Source organism: Pituophis catenifer, unplaced genomic scaffold, assembly GCF_029215685.1.
Source record: "Pituophis catenifer annectens isolate HBS135680 unplaced genomic scaffold, rPitCat1.0.hap2 SCAF_3, whole genome shotgun sequence".
NCBI classification, from domain to species: Eukaryota; Metazoa; Chordata; class Lepidosauria; order Squamata; family Colubridae; genus Pituophis; species Pituophis catenifer.
In genome coordinates, this window is record NW_027256883.1 from 31,048,300 (window position 1) to 31,063,792 (window position 15,493).

General features: G+C 36.3%; 1 protein-coding gene across 1 annotated transcript in view; it reads right to left on the bottom strand.

Annotated features, from left to right (window-relative positions):
* Positions 1–728: 728 nt before the first annotated feature.
* Positions 729–15,493, bottom strand: part of CNBD1 (cyclic nucleotide binding domain containing 1) — a 135,981-nt gene continuing 121,216 nt past the window's right edge. Inside the window, exons 11-12 of the mRNA XM_070942246.1 lie at positions 2,740–2,799; positions 729–812 (exon numbers count right to left, since the gene is read on the bottom strand). Coding sequence (XP_070798347.1) covers positions 729–812; positions 2,740–2,799 — 144 coding nt within the window. The remainder of the gene's footprint in view (positions 813–2,739; positions 2,800–15,493) is intronic.

A 15,493-nucleotide genomic window follows, 5' to 3' on the forward strand; every position in this document is an offset into this window, starting at 1 on the left:
TCATTTCCTAATAATATTGGGGAAAATCATTTACATGCATGCACACACACATGTAAGGTAAAATACACAGACAAAAAATATCCACAATCATATAGTCTTTTTAAACTTTGGTGGGGGGAGGGAAAACTGAGATTGATGCAGATTAAGACAAAACTAAACAAAGATAGAAAAAAAATGAGGTATTGATGACAGCATACATATGTATTTTCAAGTCCATGTTTTATATTTATTTTTGTTTTTCACATACATTAACTTTTAAATTAATGAATATGCCTCACTTTAATTTAATACACTTTTTATTGCTGCATAATATTTAAATATTTTCTATTGCCTGTTGGTTTTTGCTACTGTGTTCTAAGCCTAATGGAGAGGTTTTATCTATGACTCAGAAGTCTCACAATTATCCCATCAAAATGATCACAAAGGCGAAAATATTTTAAATGCATTATGTTTACATTTCTTATTCTTTTTAAACTGTAATAAAAAGATACAATATGCTCAACCAGCAGAAATTGGTGACAGGAATAAATATTGAAAGAAAAGAAATGACAGCACAGTGAGTGACTGAAAGATCTGAATGGGAGAAGGAAGAAATCTCAAAATATTTAAGGGCAGGGAGGCAGAGAGACAAATGAAAATCAAACTTTTTACATTTGTGGAATCTTCATGTTAAGTTATAGAAATCGAGCAGAACCAATGCGTAGACATGCTTGTTGCTTTTTCAGTACTCATTTCTCAAAATGGGTATGGAGCCATTTGCCAAGCCCTGGTCTAATTCCATTATAAAACAGTGTTTCTTGCAATATAACTTCCTGGTAAAGAGAGGGAAAAAAAGGTTATTGATTTTAGCTCTAATTTTATTGCCTAAAATAATTATTAAGTGGATAGTAAATTGTATTATGATATTTGAAAATCTAAGAAAAAATCACAACATGGTGCACTCATGGAACTCAATAATTCTATCTATTTGAGTAAGTATTGGGCAAAAAAATACTATGGTGGAAGCTGAGTCTGTCTGTCTGTCTGTCTTCTATCTATCTGGTTCAGGACTAGCTTTGATAATGTTACCTAGTTAGTGTAATGAATCGTCTGCAAGAAAACAAGCAAGCTTAGAGAGCACCAAGAACCCCTCATAGTAGGAATTTTCATGAGGACTCTATTGGCATCTGCTAGCATATTATCTGATGGTACTTCTCTACTGAGCCTTGGAATTGGTCGTGGGTATTGATTGTAGCTAGTTTATCCATGATATTATACCCCATATCAGCAGCTATGCTCTGTAATGGAGAGGATGGTAATGATGTTCCAGCTTCAGGTGTTGCCTACACATCCAGTTGTTTTCCTGAACTTCTTGAATATGGGATGTAATGTGTAGTTGGTCCAGTTGAGTTAGCAGCTTTCTCTTCACTATGTTGAAACATTAGGTAACTAGCTGCTTCTTGGTTAATGTGGATACAGGTCTACTGTCCATCCATAGTTCCCTCAAATGCTACATATATCCCTTTCATTAGGTCTGCTGTTATAAAAGCATTCTATCAGTTCCAGGTTCTCCTGTCTTGTCCATGTATGGATTGTTCCAGTAACTCAACTATTAGATGTTCATCCCTCAACATCTGACTCAAACCTTGTTAATTTGAGTGATGTCCAAGTCAGCATGACTCTTCTAGTTCATGTCTCATGAACCGCCTGGGATTTGAATTCTGGACTCCCACATCAAAGGTGGTGCTCTAACCACTATTCTTTCCTTACATCTATCTATTGTCTTTCTTTCTTTCTTTCTTTCTTTCTTTCTTTCTTTCTTTCTTTCTTTCTTTCTTTCTTTCTCCCCTCGCCTGAGAGAGAGAGAGAGAGAGAGAGAGGGAGGGAGGGAGGGAGGGAGGGAGGGAGAGAGAGAGAGAGAGAGAGAGAGAGAGAGAGAGAAAGAGAGAGAGAGAGAGAGAGAGAGATGCTTCAAAAATGAATTGCAAGAAGAGATTTGTGTTCATCAACTCTCTGCTGTTTAGTAAAGCAGCCCACCTTCTTTTCAAACTTTTCTGTGAACTTGGAAAAACATCTTTGGAGTGTGAGCCAATCCCTAGTAATATTTATCACATTCTTATTCACAAATATACTTTTGCCTAAAACACTCATTTTCCCCACTTGCACTGTATGAAATGGGGACATTTGTGCAATAACATTTTTTAAGACAGGTGTATTAATTTTTTCTATGTTCAATGACAGTTCCTTTAAAAGCGGCTGCTGTAAACTAAATAAATGTATATTTTCATTTGCTGAACAAATTACATATATCAAACATATGCAACATTTTAATTATGGTGCAATGGTTAGAATGCAGTATTGCAGACTAACTCTGCCTACTGCCAGGAATTCAATCCTGACCAGCTCAAGATTGACTCAGCCTTTCATCCTTCCAAGCTCAGTAAAATGAGGACCCAGCAATATGCTGACATTGTAAACCGCTCAGAGAGTGCTGTAAAGCACTATGGAGCAGTATATAAGTCTAAGTGCTATTGCTATTATATAAGCATTTAATTTCTATAATTTATTGGAACTTTAACATTTTGATACTATGTACAAACTACTTCCCCTCCCTCATCTTGGGTTTCTCAGTTGTGCTCCAACCACCCTATCTATCATCATGTCTTGCTTAAGTAATCCAACCCATTTAATGGATATTAGGCCAGGGAAAGATGAGCTGGATAATAAGGGTGTTCCCAGTGGAAATAACTTCTTGGCTACCTTTTTGTGTCTCCATTCCATTTCTTTTTTGTTGTTAATGTATTTATACTTGAGATCTTCCTGTAAAAAAACACAATACCAATAAAGTATTGGTAAAAGTTTAAATTTTACTTCTTAATTATTTAGCCTTTAGTGACCTAACTTCAAACACTTCTTAATTTTATTCATGAAATCTTCCAAGATTTCATGAATCAGTTTATATATATATTACTTAGAATAAACTATTTAAAAACAAGTCATGGAAAACTGTCACTGCAGGACACATTATAACTGAATAATGTGTTCCTTAATAAGCATAATGGTCCCTTTATTAAATGGATAGTATCAAATCATAGACACATGTTTTCTTCAGAAGACCTAGCAATTTTGAATTACTGCCTTTTTTATTTCATCAACAAGGCAGAAGAATTAATCTCTGTTGGTTAAAATGGAGAGATACATTGTGAAGAGCTATACATATATATATGCTTAGTGTATATTATTTATGGATATAAATTAAACTTTTTATATTTACCAAAGAATAAACTAGACTGCTTTTAAGAAATACTTCTACAATATTTTAAACTTTTACTACTATGAATAAACAAAAGGGTAAACTGTTGTGAATGATCTGGCTGCAGGAAAAGCAAGAAACATATAGACTATTACTGTGAAGGAAGTACTGAAGGCAATTTTAGTTTGAATATGTAACATAGATGTATTTAAGAAATTACACTTGGTATTTACAGAAACCCCAAAAGGAGTGTAACCATCTTTGAACCATCTCAAACCATCTGTGTTTGAGATGAAACCTGTTGTTTTATTTTTTTAAAAAATTTTGAATTAACTAGCAACAGAAAATGACAAAACACAAATAAAATTATGATGTAAATGCACATATTCGCAAAGAAAACACAATGCATAAATGTATTTAAAAGATGAAAAAAGAAATAAAGTATATCTTTATAACAGTTAGCCCTTACAATTCTGTGTATATGTTTATCTAATGTAAAAATTATTCAAGTGCATATCTATTTATTTCTAATTCACTTATGTAACTAACATTCTTTTTCACCTATTGTATTTTGTATAAATGACCCATATTTCATTATATTTGTCCATTCAAATTCAAAGTCTATAGCTTCTAGGTGGCAAACATAATCAAGTTTTTAATCATATTTCCAATGCTACAGTGTGAAACCTATGTAGTAGTGCTGTTCTTCTCATATTCAGTTATTGGATGCACACACCTCATCCCTGGCTGGAGAGAAGCATATACAACTTGCAAATTGTCACACAGTGGAAAGGGTGATCCGTGTTGCTAAGGAACTAGAAGCAGCTGAGAGTTAGAAAGTGATAAATGGGAAAAGAAAAGAAGCTGAGAAAAGTGGAAACTTACAAGGTCACCCACTTTAGGCTCAACTAATGCAACTCATAGGCCACTTTAATGGAAAGGGGGCCATCCAGAATTTCAGAGTGAATTAATTACGAGCCCAGTTGGGTAAATAAGGACATTTGTGCAATGCTTTTGAAGACAAATGCTGTCCATCAACTGTAATTTTATCATTGCTACCTCCCCTTCCCATGCAAATATGATTACTAATCCTGCCACCTACACACACCCATACCCAACATGCTATTCTCTTTCACAGTAAGCAACATTATGCAATTCATTTTGCACAGAAAATGAATAAGAAATAGTAAGAGCAAAATTAAAGAGATGAAGGGAAACAAAAGGTATATAGCTAAACAGTTTGTATTGATTCTATTCTCCATAGCTCTCCATATGTTTCCATTTTTGTAAAACATCCTTGCTTTCAAAAATCTACATAACTATCCTTTATCCTTTATAATTTACGCCTCTCCTTTTGGGAGCGGGCTCACATTGAGCCATTCCAACCATGATTTTCCTAATCTTCCCCTTTCCTCTTATCCATTCATACTTCATGTATTTATTGTGTGATTTGATCCTAATTCAATTTCTCTTATGAAGCAACTAACTTTGTTTTTGTTTATTTATTTATTTATTTATTTTTATATTACAATATTACTAAACTTTTCATTCCAGTTGCTCACTTTAATATTCAATCCACATTTCTTTAAATACACATCATTTCTGACACTATGCTTTCTTGTCAATAGCACAATATGTTTTTTAAATAGTTATCATCCTTGCCATGAGGAACAATGGCTATGAAAGACATGGAACCAAAGGCTTCTAGCCCTAATGACAATATGACTGCTTCTAGCAGGACTACCAGATTCTACAATAGTTTTGTTCCCTATGTCATCCGTCTGGCAAACTCACAAGCTTTGTTTTTCTCGCCCTGTACATGTGTACATACGAACTAGACTGTGTTGTTTCTCTGTGTCATATAATTTATATGTGGGTATATGCATAAATTTGTATTTATTTATTTATTTTGTCATGTTTATCTAGGGTATATGGGAGGTGGAGACCCTTTGAGAGCTGTATGCAATGAAATTTCATTTTCATGTAGTGTACATTAGTGTACATTCAAAGTGACAATAAAGTTATTCTAAGTCTAAGTCTCTGATTATTTAGATCAGGGGTGTCAAACTCGACTTCATTGCGGGCCTCATCAAGGTTGTGTTGGACCTTGGGGGGGCCGGGGTGGGCACGACTGGGATGGGCATGGCCAGCTCGACGTCACTCATGTTGGGGGGTGGTGACCTAAGCGCTCTGCCAGTGAAAATGGAGTTTGGGAGGGCTGCCCGCAGCCCTCGTGAGCTCCATTTTCAGCTGTGATAGCCTCTGGCAACCCTCTGCCAGCAAAAACAGAGCTCAGGAGGGCCACACACAGCTCTCCCGACCTCCATTTTCACTGGCAGAGGCACCACAAGCCAGTTCTTTGCTGTTTCCAGGGTGGCCCAATGAGCCAGATCTAAGCACCCCATGGGCTGCATCCGGTCCCCGGGCCTTGAGTTTGACACCCCTAATCTAGATGGCTTCCCTATACAGTTGGTTGGCCAACTGTGAGATAAGCCTGTTGGAATATATAGGCCAGGAGTCCAATCCAGTAAGGCACTGCTTATGTTCTTATGGTCCTCTGATACACCCAACACTTATTTCTATCTAACAAGGTAAGTAGAAGAAACTCTTATACATGATCATATTTGCTTCTTTGGACAAGCATTCATTCTTTGCACAGACAAATTAGTAATCACATTTTTTTTCTGTCAGCATTGCCATGTCTTAAATAAAACTAGGAAGATTACACAGCCAAATTAATTCTATATAGGTTAACATATAAATTGGATTAACTCAAGTGCTGGAAGAAATAGATATCCAGGCAATGTGGGGAACAAGGAATAGCAGGGAAAGGTAATTTATCGATTGGCATTCAAACTTACAGCATGTTGTTATATTGGCATACAATCTTAGTTAGCAAGCAAAATCCATGAAATCCAAACATTTATTGAAGGATTTTATAAGTAACTTGTTTAACTCGAGTAACTATATTGATTTCATTTGGAATTCTGGGAATGATTATTGCCTTCCCTTGTTTTCTCTACCTATCCTTTTCATAGCTTTATAAAAGATACATATTTAGTGATTTGGCTTGATACTGTGAGGCAACGGTCTCCAACCTTTCTGACTTTGTAGGGGGAGGGAATGGTTCTACGTGAGTGATGGACAAGCGTGCATGTGTGCACTGTTCCATTTGCACAAGCAGCAGGCACGTTTGCCCATTGTTCACACAAATGGAGCTGTGCATGCATGCTTGCCCACCACTTCTGTGGACCAGTTCTGAATGGACCATGGTCTAGTAATCATCTGCAGTCCCTCAGGGGTTGGGGACTCTGGTGTAAAGTAATGGTTACAATAATGGATTAGCACTGGTGAGAACAAGATTCTAGCTCATCTTTAACCATGGAAACTCACAGGTGACTAGTGGTTAGTCTCTCTCACTCTTTGAGCCCAAGCTACCATATATAGTTGTTGCAGAGAAAAATAGGAGAACTTACTGCAGACCTGGGCATTTTTACAGCCTCTGAGCCACATCTGGCCCTTTGGCCGTCCCTGTTCAGCCTGTGTGAAGTCAATTGGAAATTAGAAATCAAATTTAAATAAGACATAACATGCATCTTTACCAGTAGCAGCTAATCAAAACCATAAAATGTACTGCTTTTTATGAAATGATAAGATTAATATCAGCAGAATTAAATTCAACCTATCAGTACAGCAGCCTAAATTTCTCATATGGCCCTTTGGGAAATTATTTGTCCACTGCTGAGCTAATGTTATATCTACTTCCTAGAACTTCTAAGAAGAAAAGCAAGCAAGAAAGAACATGGTTAGGACAACCAGGTGTGAATTACCCAAATTCGCTGAACAACAGCAGCAATGAAATAATAATGGTAAGACAAATTAAAATGCTACCCAACTTCCAACAATTCTGGGCAGTGTACAAATTGCTAAAAACATTTAAAAACAAGAAAACAGCACAAAACAGAAAGAACAAAAAATGGTAGAGATAATGTTATGTCCTTGTAGGGACGAACAGACTGAGGCAAGACTGTTTCTTTAAGGCTAACAGTGTTTATTAGGTTAACAAGTGCGGTTAACACTTTAGCTAGCTTGGCGGCTAGCGAGGCTGCTCGGCTAACAGGAGCCGCAGCTGTCAGCACTTTGACAGCTACTTATATACTCACGCCAGAAACAAAACAACCAATCAGAGCGCAGCGGCTTCTGTGGACCAATGTGAAACCAGGACGCAGCAGATAACATACCCACAAAGAAACAAAGGGGGGAAAAAGAAGCTTCAAATAAAGAAAACTCCAATTCTGCCACTCTCTAGGGGCCAGAATTTTGCAGCCCAGAAATGGAAGCCCTAACTAAAGTATAACCATAATATTTTCAATAAATGTTAGTATGCTTGATACTTCCATGTCTTCTTAATAAATTCATAATGCAGGATCACTGTGGATGATTCTGCATATAGTCTGTTTTATCCTAAATTACTCCTGAACTTCCACACATGCACACACCAAAAATTAGTAATCACATGGTTTTCCCTATTGCATTCATAAAACTAATAAAGAATATTGAAGGAAAGGAGGGGGGAATATTAATTTTAAGCTTTTAATCTACACATACATTAATTCCACATTAAAATCTTAATGAAATTATAAAATGTATAAATCCCAATGGTAAAATTAAAATGCTACCAGCATGTTAAATAACTTCCCACCACAGCCATTTCTAGCACTTCAAGACAATTCCTAATAGCCACAAAACAACCATTTATCACTCAAAGCAATACAACTATATTTCAGTTTTCTAACAGATATCAAAGAAGATAATACATAAGCAATTAAAATAATAATAATAAAAAACCCATCCACTAGATAAGAATTTACTATTTCATTTTAAAGGGTAAAATGGCTTAAATAATGAATGTGACTTGATGCATTTAAAGAGACAATGGCTACAATTCTAAACTATTTTCAAATATTTCTTCCTGTTTGTTATAAATATGTATTTAATTTTGAATCCCTGCTGAGAAATTCATCCTCTAACTCTTTCTAAACATCCTGAGGATAGAAGGCAATGGCCCTTTCAATGCAAGCAATTAAAAAAGCAAATTTATTTTTGCATACACCGTATTTTTCATGTAATATGCTCTGTGATGAATGAAAGTCTTCTCAAGATCCAGAGTTTGACATTTCTTTGCGGAGTTTCATATGGGTCAAGGATTTTTGCACAGCACAACAGTGTAACGGTTGCCATGGTAGCAGCTTATCAGCCAACTTCTAATTGCTCATGACCCTGAGAAATGCCAGCTTCTGCTGGCATAGCTGCTATTTGAATCCAGCAGAACACCTACCAAATGGAGAAGAGTGGTAGGAACAGATAATACCTCAAGTTGTGCCAACAAGAACTTGGATCTCTACCCATTCGTGCTGGATGCATACAGTGGCAGCTCTTGAAATATAATTTTGAGGAAGTTCTAAAAAGCAGTTTTAGGAGGAGCTGAAATTCAGGCAAAGTTAGAAAACCTTTATCCGTAAACAGGATTCAAGCCATGCTTTATCTTGATAGTATTTATCAGTACAACTTACAGCAGTGAGCAATCTGAGGACTGTTAGCAATATACTTTAATAATAGCATGTAATCTCAAATATATTTTTTAAAAGTCACCACAGACTTTTTACTGGCTGCTGGAAACCAGAAGACTTTGGATATATTAGTAAATCCATCGCAGCTCTTTTTCTCTCCACTCCATCCCTATTATGATGGTTCTGTAAAAAAAATCTCAGTATATATTTGGCATAAATTTGAAGTTTGTAATATGGAGAGTGTGGGAGAGCAGGGAGAGAGATGTATAGCATTCCATAAGTGTTTTAATAAAATGCCATTATTTTTCACACACTGAGTGTGTGATCCAGTCAGCTCAAATAAATATAATTTGACATAACTCAAGCCAATTCTATATTATTTTATGAGATCAGTTTATTGGCATATTGCCGACAATCAATTTCTTCCTTGTTCATTTTAAATTAACATTTGATATATAGCAGAATTCTTTAATTGTAGAGTTGTAGGCCCCACAAAGAAATGGCTTAGTTGTAAAATACCTCCATTCAAGACCACCTAAATGAAAAAAACTTGTATTTTTCCATATCCAAGGATTCTTCACTGTTCAGAAACATCCACATCATCATTGTGTAAATTGTTTGATTCCCTCAAACAATCTCTTAGCATCTTTTTTCTACTAACTTTGCAAGCTAACAATAAAGTGAAAATAATTACTCCAAGCTGGCCCATGTTCTGGAAAAACTAAAATTCTGTGACTCTCAGTCCACACAACTGGATATCAATTGCTTGATTTTCCATTTCCTCTCCACTCCATAGTCAATTCCTTCATTTTGTGTGCATTTGTCTGCTTGCATGCAATATAGCATATCTATAAATATGCATATAGAGAGGGAGAGAAAATGTGCTGCATAGCCACTGTTTCCCTTGTAAGGCTTGCAACAGCAAGTAAAGTCAGATTAAGGTAAGAATACCCGAACAAAGAGAAACAAAGAGACTGCATACAGAAACCAGAAAGTCATAGAAGTCCAAAGCAAATATTAATTTATAGCAGTTTCAAAAATACCACAGCTCATTGACTACGCTCTTGAACACGGTGTACAATGTGAAATCATGAAGGATGGAATATATAACCTAATAATAGTAGTAGTAATAGTAGTAGTAGTAGTAGTAGTAGTAGTAGTAGTAGTTGTTATTATTATTATTATTATTATTATTATTATTATTATTATTATTATTATTATTATTATTCTTCACTGGAAATTGTGCCAGAAGTTTGGATTTGAGTACAGCAAAAACCACTGGGAACATCAGGTTGAGAAAGTTTTAGAGAATGAGAAACTCAAGATCTTGTGGGACTTTAGGATTCAGACTGACAGGCACTTGGTCGACAACACACCTGACATAACAATAGTTGAAAAGAAAAAAGTATGGTTCATTGACACTGCAATACCTGGTGATGCACGGATTGAAGATAAGCAGCAAGAAAAAATCACAAAGTACTGGGACTTGCAAATTGAAGTTGAGCGACTGTGGAAAAATAAATCGTGTGTTGTCCCAATTGTAATTGGAGCCCTTGGAGCAATACCCAAAGGCCTACCCCGCTATTTAGAAATTCTAGATTTGCCGGACTTGAACATTTTGACTCTACAAAAAACCACCTTACTTGGAACAGCTTACATCCTCCAACGATACCTTAACAGTTCCTAGATCCTTGGTTAGGACTCGAGCTGCTGAGCTATTAACCAGCCTCAAAGGCTGTGAATCTCACTAAAGATTAACCAATAATAATAATAGTGATGATAATAATGATAATGATAATAATAATAACAACAACAACAACCTTTATTGTCACTGCACAACATATGTACAATGAGATTGGTGGAACTCCCTCAGTGAACCCCAACAACACAATACAACTCACAGTGGAAACAGAAAATCCCTAACCCAATAAATCATATTAACAAATACCCAGTCCTATTACACCAGTATGAACATGTTACACATTGTGCCGGCCCTGAAAGTCTATCGTACTACGTAGTTATGATGTTATTTCGCATTCAGGAGTCTGACAGCCCACGGATAAAAACTGTTCTTCAGCCTGTTTGTGTATCTGTCTATGCTTCTATATCTCCTTCTGGATGGTAGGAGGGTAAAGAAGTGCTGACCAGGGTGTGTTACATCCCTGAGGATTTTCCTTACTCTTCTAAAGCAGGGAGCCCTAGCGATCTCATCTATCGGGAGACAGCCCATGACGTTTTTGTTGTGCTTACCACCCTCTGTAATGTTTTTCTATTCACCGCTGTCAGACCGGCATGCCATACCGTGAAAGTGAGGACACTTTCTATTGTGCACCGGTAAAAGGAGGTCATCAGTTGTTGTTCCATCTTGTTTTTACGCAAGACCCTAAGGAAATGGAGTCTCTGTTGGGCCTTCCTGGCCACCTGGATCATGTTGTTTTTCCATATATTACTGCTTTTTCTTTTTACAAATAATTAGGAATTTATAAAGACTTCCAATCATTTCTGAAAACTGTACCTAGTGCTACAGAAATAATTTAATTTGCTTTAGATTGTTCCAAAATAAGTTTGCCCAAATAAGAAAAGGATCATGAAAACTGGAATTCTACTGTCCCATTACCTTTTCTAATATATAACAAGACATAATCTGCAGATACCTTGAATAGAAGGAAGAGATGAAACAGGCTTGATTTCAAAACAAAGTGGGGTATAAAGGTTTTCAGCTATCTTCTTGAAATATGTTTCATTGTTTTAAAAGGATTTATTAAAATATATATTTTAACTATCCTTAACTTCTTTTTTTCTTTGTTTAAGCAGAACAAGCTTAAATTTGCTGGGTAGCTAGACTTGATTGTAGCAAACCTATTCTTATCATGAATAAAACTTGCTGCACATTTTGGAAATACATTTTAATGGATTTTAGACCAAGGATTTATTTATTTAGTGTATGGCATTAGAGCAAGGAAGGAGTATTAATAAGAAATATCAACTTGAGGTTCAGATTATCCTGTTTCCCCCAAAATAAGACATCCTCTGATAATAAGCCCAGTCGGGCTTTTGAGCGAATGACAATAAGGCCAAGCCCTTATTCCAGGCTTCCAAAAAAGATAGGGTCTTATTTTCAGGGAAACACGCTACTACTAGACATGGCACCACTGATCCAGAGGTTAAAAATGGTAAGAAGAATTATTAATACACAGGCTTTTTATATCAAAGAAAACACTTGTTAAGAAGTAAACTAGCTATGGCAGATCAGAAAACATATTTGGAGAAGTGTGAACAGACTGAGAAGCCAGAGTCAGTGGTAATATTAAAGGAAAAGAAGCTTCTCCAAGGATAATATCTGAAGGAGACCATATTGAATATCTTGTGTTTTATTTTTAATCAAATCCTGCTTTAGCCTTCTGAAAAGAGTACATAAGGGAACTGCTCCTTTCCTTTAATCCAAGTATTGCTATTCTTCGCCTGGGGGAGACTAGTAGATACAAGGAACTGATTTGGATGAAGAAAGCACAGATACATAAAAGCGAGAACCAGAGCATTAAAATAGCATTTCTCCTTTATTGTAACATTGCCATAGACAGCTACACAATAGTCCTTGATGTACAGCCATTCATTGACCGACTATTTGAAGTTACAACAGTGCTGAAAAAATGACTAATGATCGGTCCTCACATTTATGACTGTCCCAACATGACCACAGTCATGTGATAAAAATTGGGCTACTTGGCAACCGGCATGTATTTACAACCATTGCAGCATTCTGGGCTCATGTGATCACCATTTGTGACCTCTACCTCTGGCTCCCAACAAGTAATATCAATGGGGGAAGCTGGATTCACTTAATGACTGTGTGATTCACTTAACAACAGCAGCGATTTAACTTAACAGCCATGGAAAAAAGCTCATAAAATATTGATTTGACTCACTTAACAACCTTCTTGCTTAGCAATGGAAATTCTGGTTGTAATTGTGGTCGTTATTCAAGGACAACCTGTATATAAAATCTGTTCACCCATTACTTTGAAGGAAAGTCAGGTGATTCCAGTGTCTTGAAATGGGAAGTAGAAAGTGAATAAGAATTAGCAGAGATGGATATGACTTTTATGCCAGTGCAGTTTTCCACTGAGTCCTGGATGGGTAGTTAGCACTTCAATTCACAGCTAACTCTCACAAAATTTGTGAGCATTGCTGGCTGGGGAATTCTGGCAGTTGAAGTCCACACATCTAAAAGCTGCCAAGATTGAGAAACATTGAACTAAACTATCAAATAATTTTCAGTTAGAAATGTACTGAGAGCCAAAGGTGCTTTTCCAAGAGACAAATGGACTTTCTTGTTTTTTCTTTGAAGACATTTCACTTCTCATCCAAGAAGTTTCTTCAGCTCTGACTGGAGTATGGAGAATGGAAGGATTTATATTAAATTAAAATGTTAAATTAAATTAAAAAATAATTGTTAAAATATATTTAGAGTGATTAAAATGCAGTAATTTAACATTTTTAAAAACCTATTTCTAAGTCCAATCAGTAGCTTTCAACCTAAGGATGTTACAAAGTTAAGAGGTGGTGGTAATACAGAAGCACTACAGTACCTTTGAGAGAAGGCAAAAATAACTACTATTTCAGTTTTTTTTTTTATTTGATTTATATGCCGCCCTTCTCCGGAGACTCAGGGCGGCTTACAATGCGTTAAGCAATAGCCTTCATTCTTTTGTATATTTTATACAAAGTCAGCTTATTGCCCCCACAACTGGGTCCTCATTTCACCTACCTTAGAAAGGATGGAAGGCTGAGTCAACCTTGAGCCTTGGAGAGATTCGAACCAGCAGAAATTGCAGGCAGCTGTGTTAATAACAGGGTGCACTAAACCCCTGTACTATCAAGGCTCTTATATTTTTAACAGTTAAGCTAAAAATAATGTATTGTTGCATACATCTTAACTATCAATTTCTATTCATTATAGAACAGAATTATTAACATTTTTGTGGCAAATATTAGCTTTCAATGTTGTTCTAAATTTAAATCAAATCAAATAGGTAGCCACAATTATCCCTAATGCAAGTACAGCATCCAGTAATGCATACTGAAGTTCTTTCAAAAGAGATGATCAATGTTTCCTTTATTAAATGCTATTTTATCTTCTGTTCAAGAAATACCAAAAGAACTTACCTGGGTAAAAAAGTTAAGTGTGTGTACTTGTACTTCCATCTTATGCTAAATGTACCTTCTATCTTGGTAACAGGAAGAGAAGCATAAAGGGTCATTTTATCCCACGGCTCGAATACTGGACTATTAACTTTCTTTTCTGTCACCATGGCAACATCAGAGGATGAAAAAGTGGTTTGCTTCAGTTTTTCCTCCTAATCCTTGTTGCTTTCTCCCCTCCCCCCCTTCACAGCTTTCAACTAAATAATCTAATATTTGAATTTCCTAACAGTAATGGACTGCCTGTTGAGTTCTGGTGCTAAAATATTTATTTGGGAGTTGGTTCCACTGAAACAGTTACTACAATCCAACACGTAGTTAAGCACACTTAAACTCATTAATGTCAACAGCCAACACTGTGCCAGATGGTTGGATTGTGGCCAATTTGTTTAAAATTAAAGTGATGGGTTGTCACTCAAATGACATTTGTGATTATATTAAAATAGGAAGGAACATGTTTTCTGCCAAGAGGAAGCTAAGGCCAAGAGTCAATTCGTTTTTGGTTGCATACGATGCTCACATGCACTTTTTATTTTAGTAACGGTGTAGTTCATATCAAGAGAAGGAATAACGCTGTTTCATTTTGCAGGAATAATGTTTTAAGGTGTCTTTATTCATTACAGGTAGTCCTTGATTTACAACCGTTCATTTCGTGACCATTGAAAATTACAACGGCACTGAAAAAATTGCAGCATCCCTGCGGTCATGTGATCAACATTTGGCTGCTTGGCAACTGACTCATATTTATGAAGGTTTCAGTTCTGGAGTCATGTGATTATCTTTTGTGACCTTCTGACGAGCAAAGTCAATACGGAAGCAAGATTCATTAACAACCAGGTTACTAACTTAACAACTGCAGTCATTCACTTAACAACTTGGCAAGAAAGGTCATAAAATGGGGCAAAATTCTCTTAACAACTCTTTCACTTAGCAGCAGAACTTTGGGGCTCAATTGTGGTTGTAAGTCATGGACTACCTGTATAAGAAAACCCTACCCAACCTCATTCCAAAAACTTACTCGCACCAATAATATATTCAACTTGCTGGGAAACAAATCTTTAAAACACTAGCATTCCAAAACTTATTATCTTTACTTCAAAAAGGATTAGCATTAGCACAGAAAGCAAGTTATAAAACTTGTATTGCAGATATCTGTTTTGTTTTTATTTGGATTTGCATAAGCAGTGTCATCTGTGTCTGTCTGAGTTTCTGTCTGTCTCTGTCTGTCTGTCCGTCCGTCCGTCCATCCATCCATCCATCCATCCATCCATCCATCCATCCATCCATCTATCTATCTATCTATCTATCTATCTATCTATCTATCTATCTATATTCTATACTGCTTACAAGGAATGTACTTGAGGAGCAGGTGACAGGAGGACTCCAGATTAAGCAGTGTATCTATCTATCTGGAGCAGTGCAGCCCCATCAGATCAAAGATGGTATTGAAAATTTCTCAGCATGGCCCTGACAATGAACCTTAGAGTTC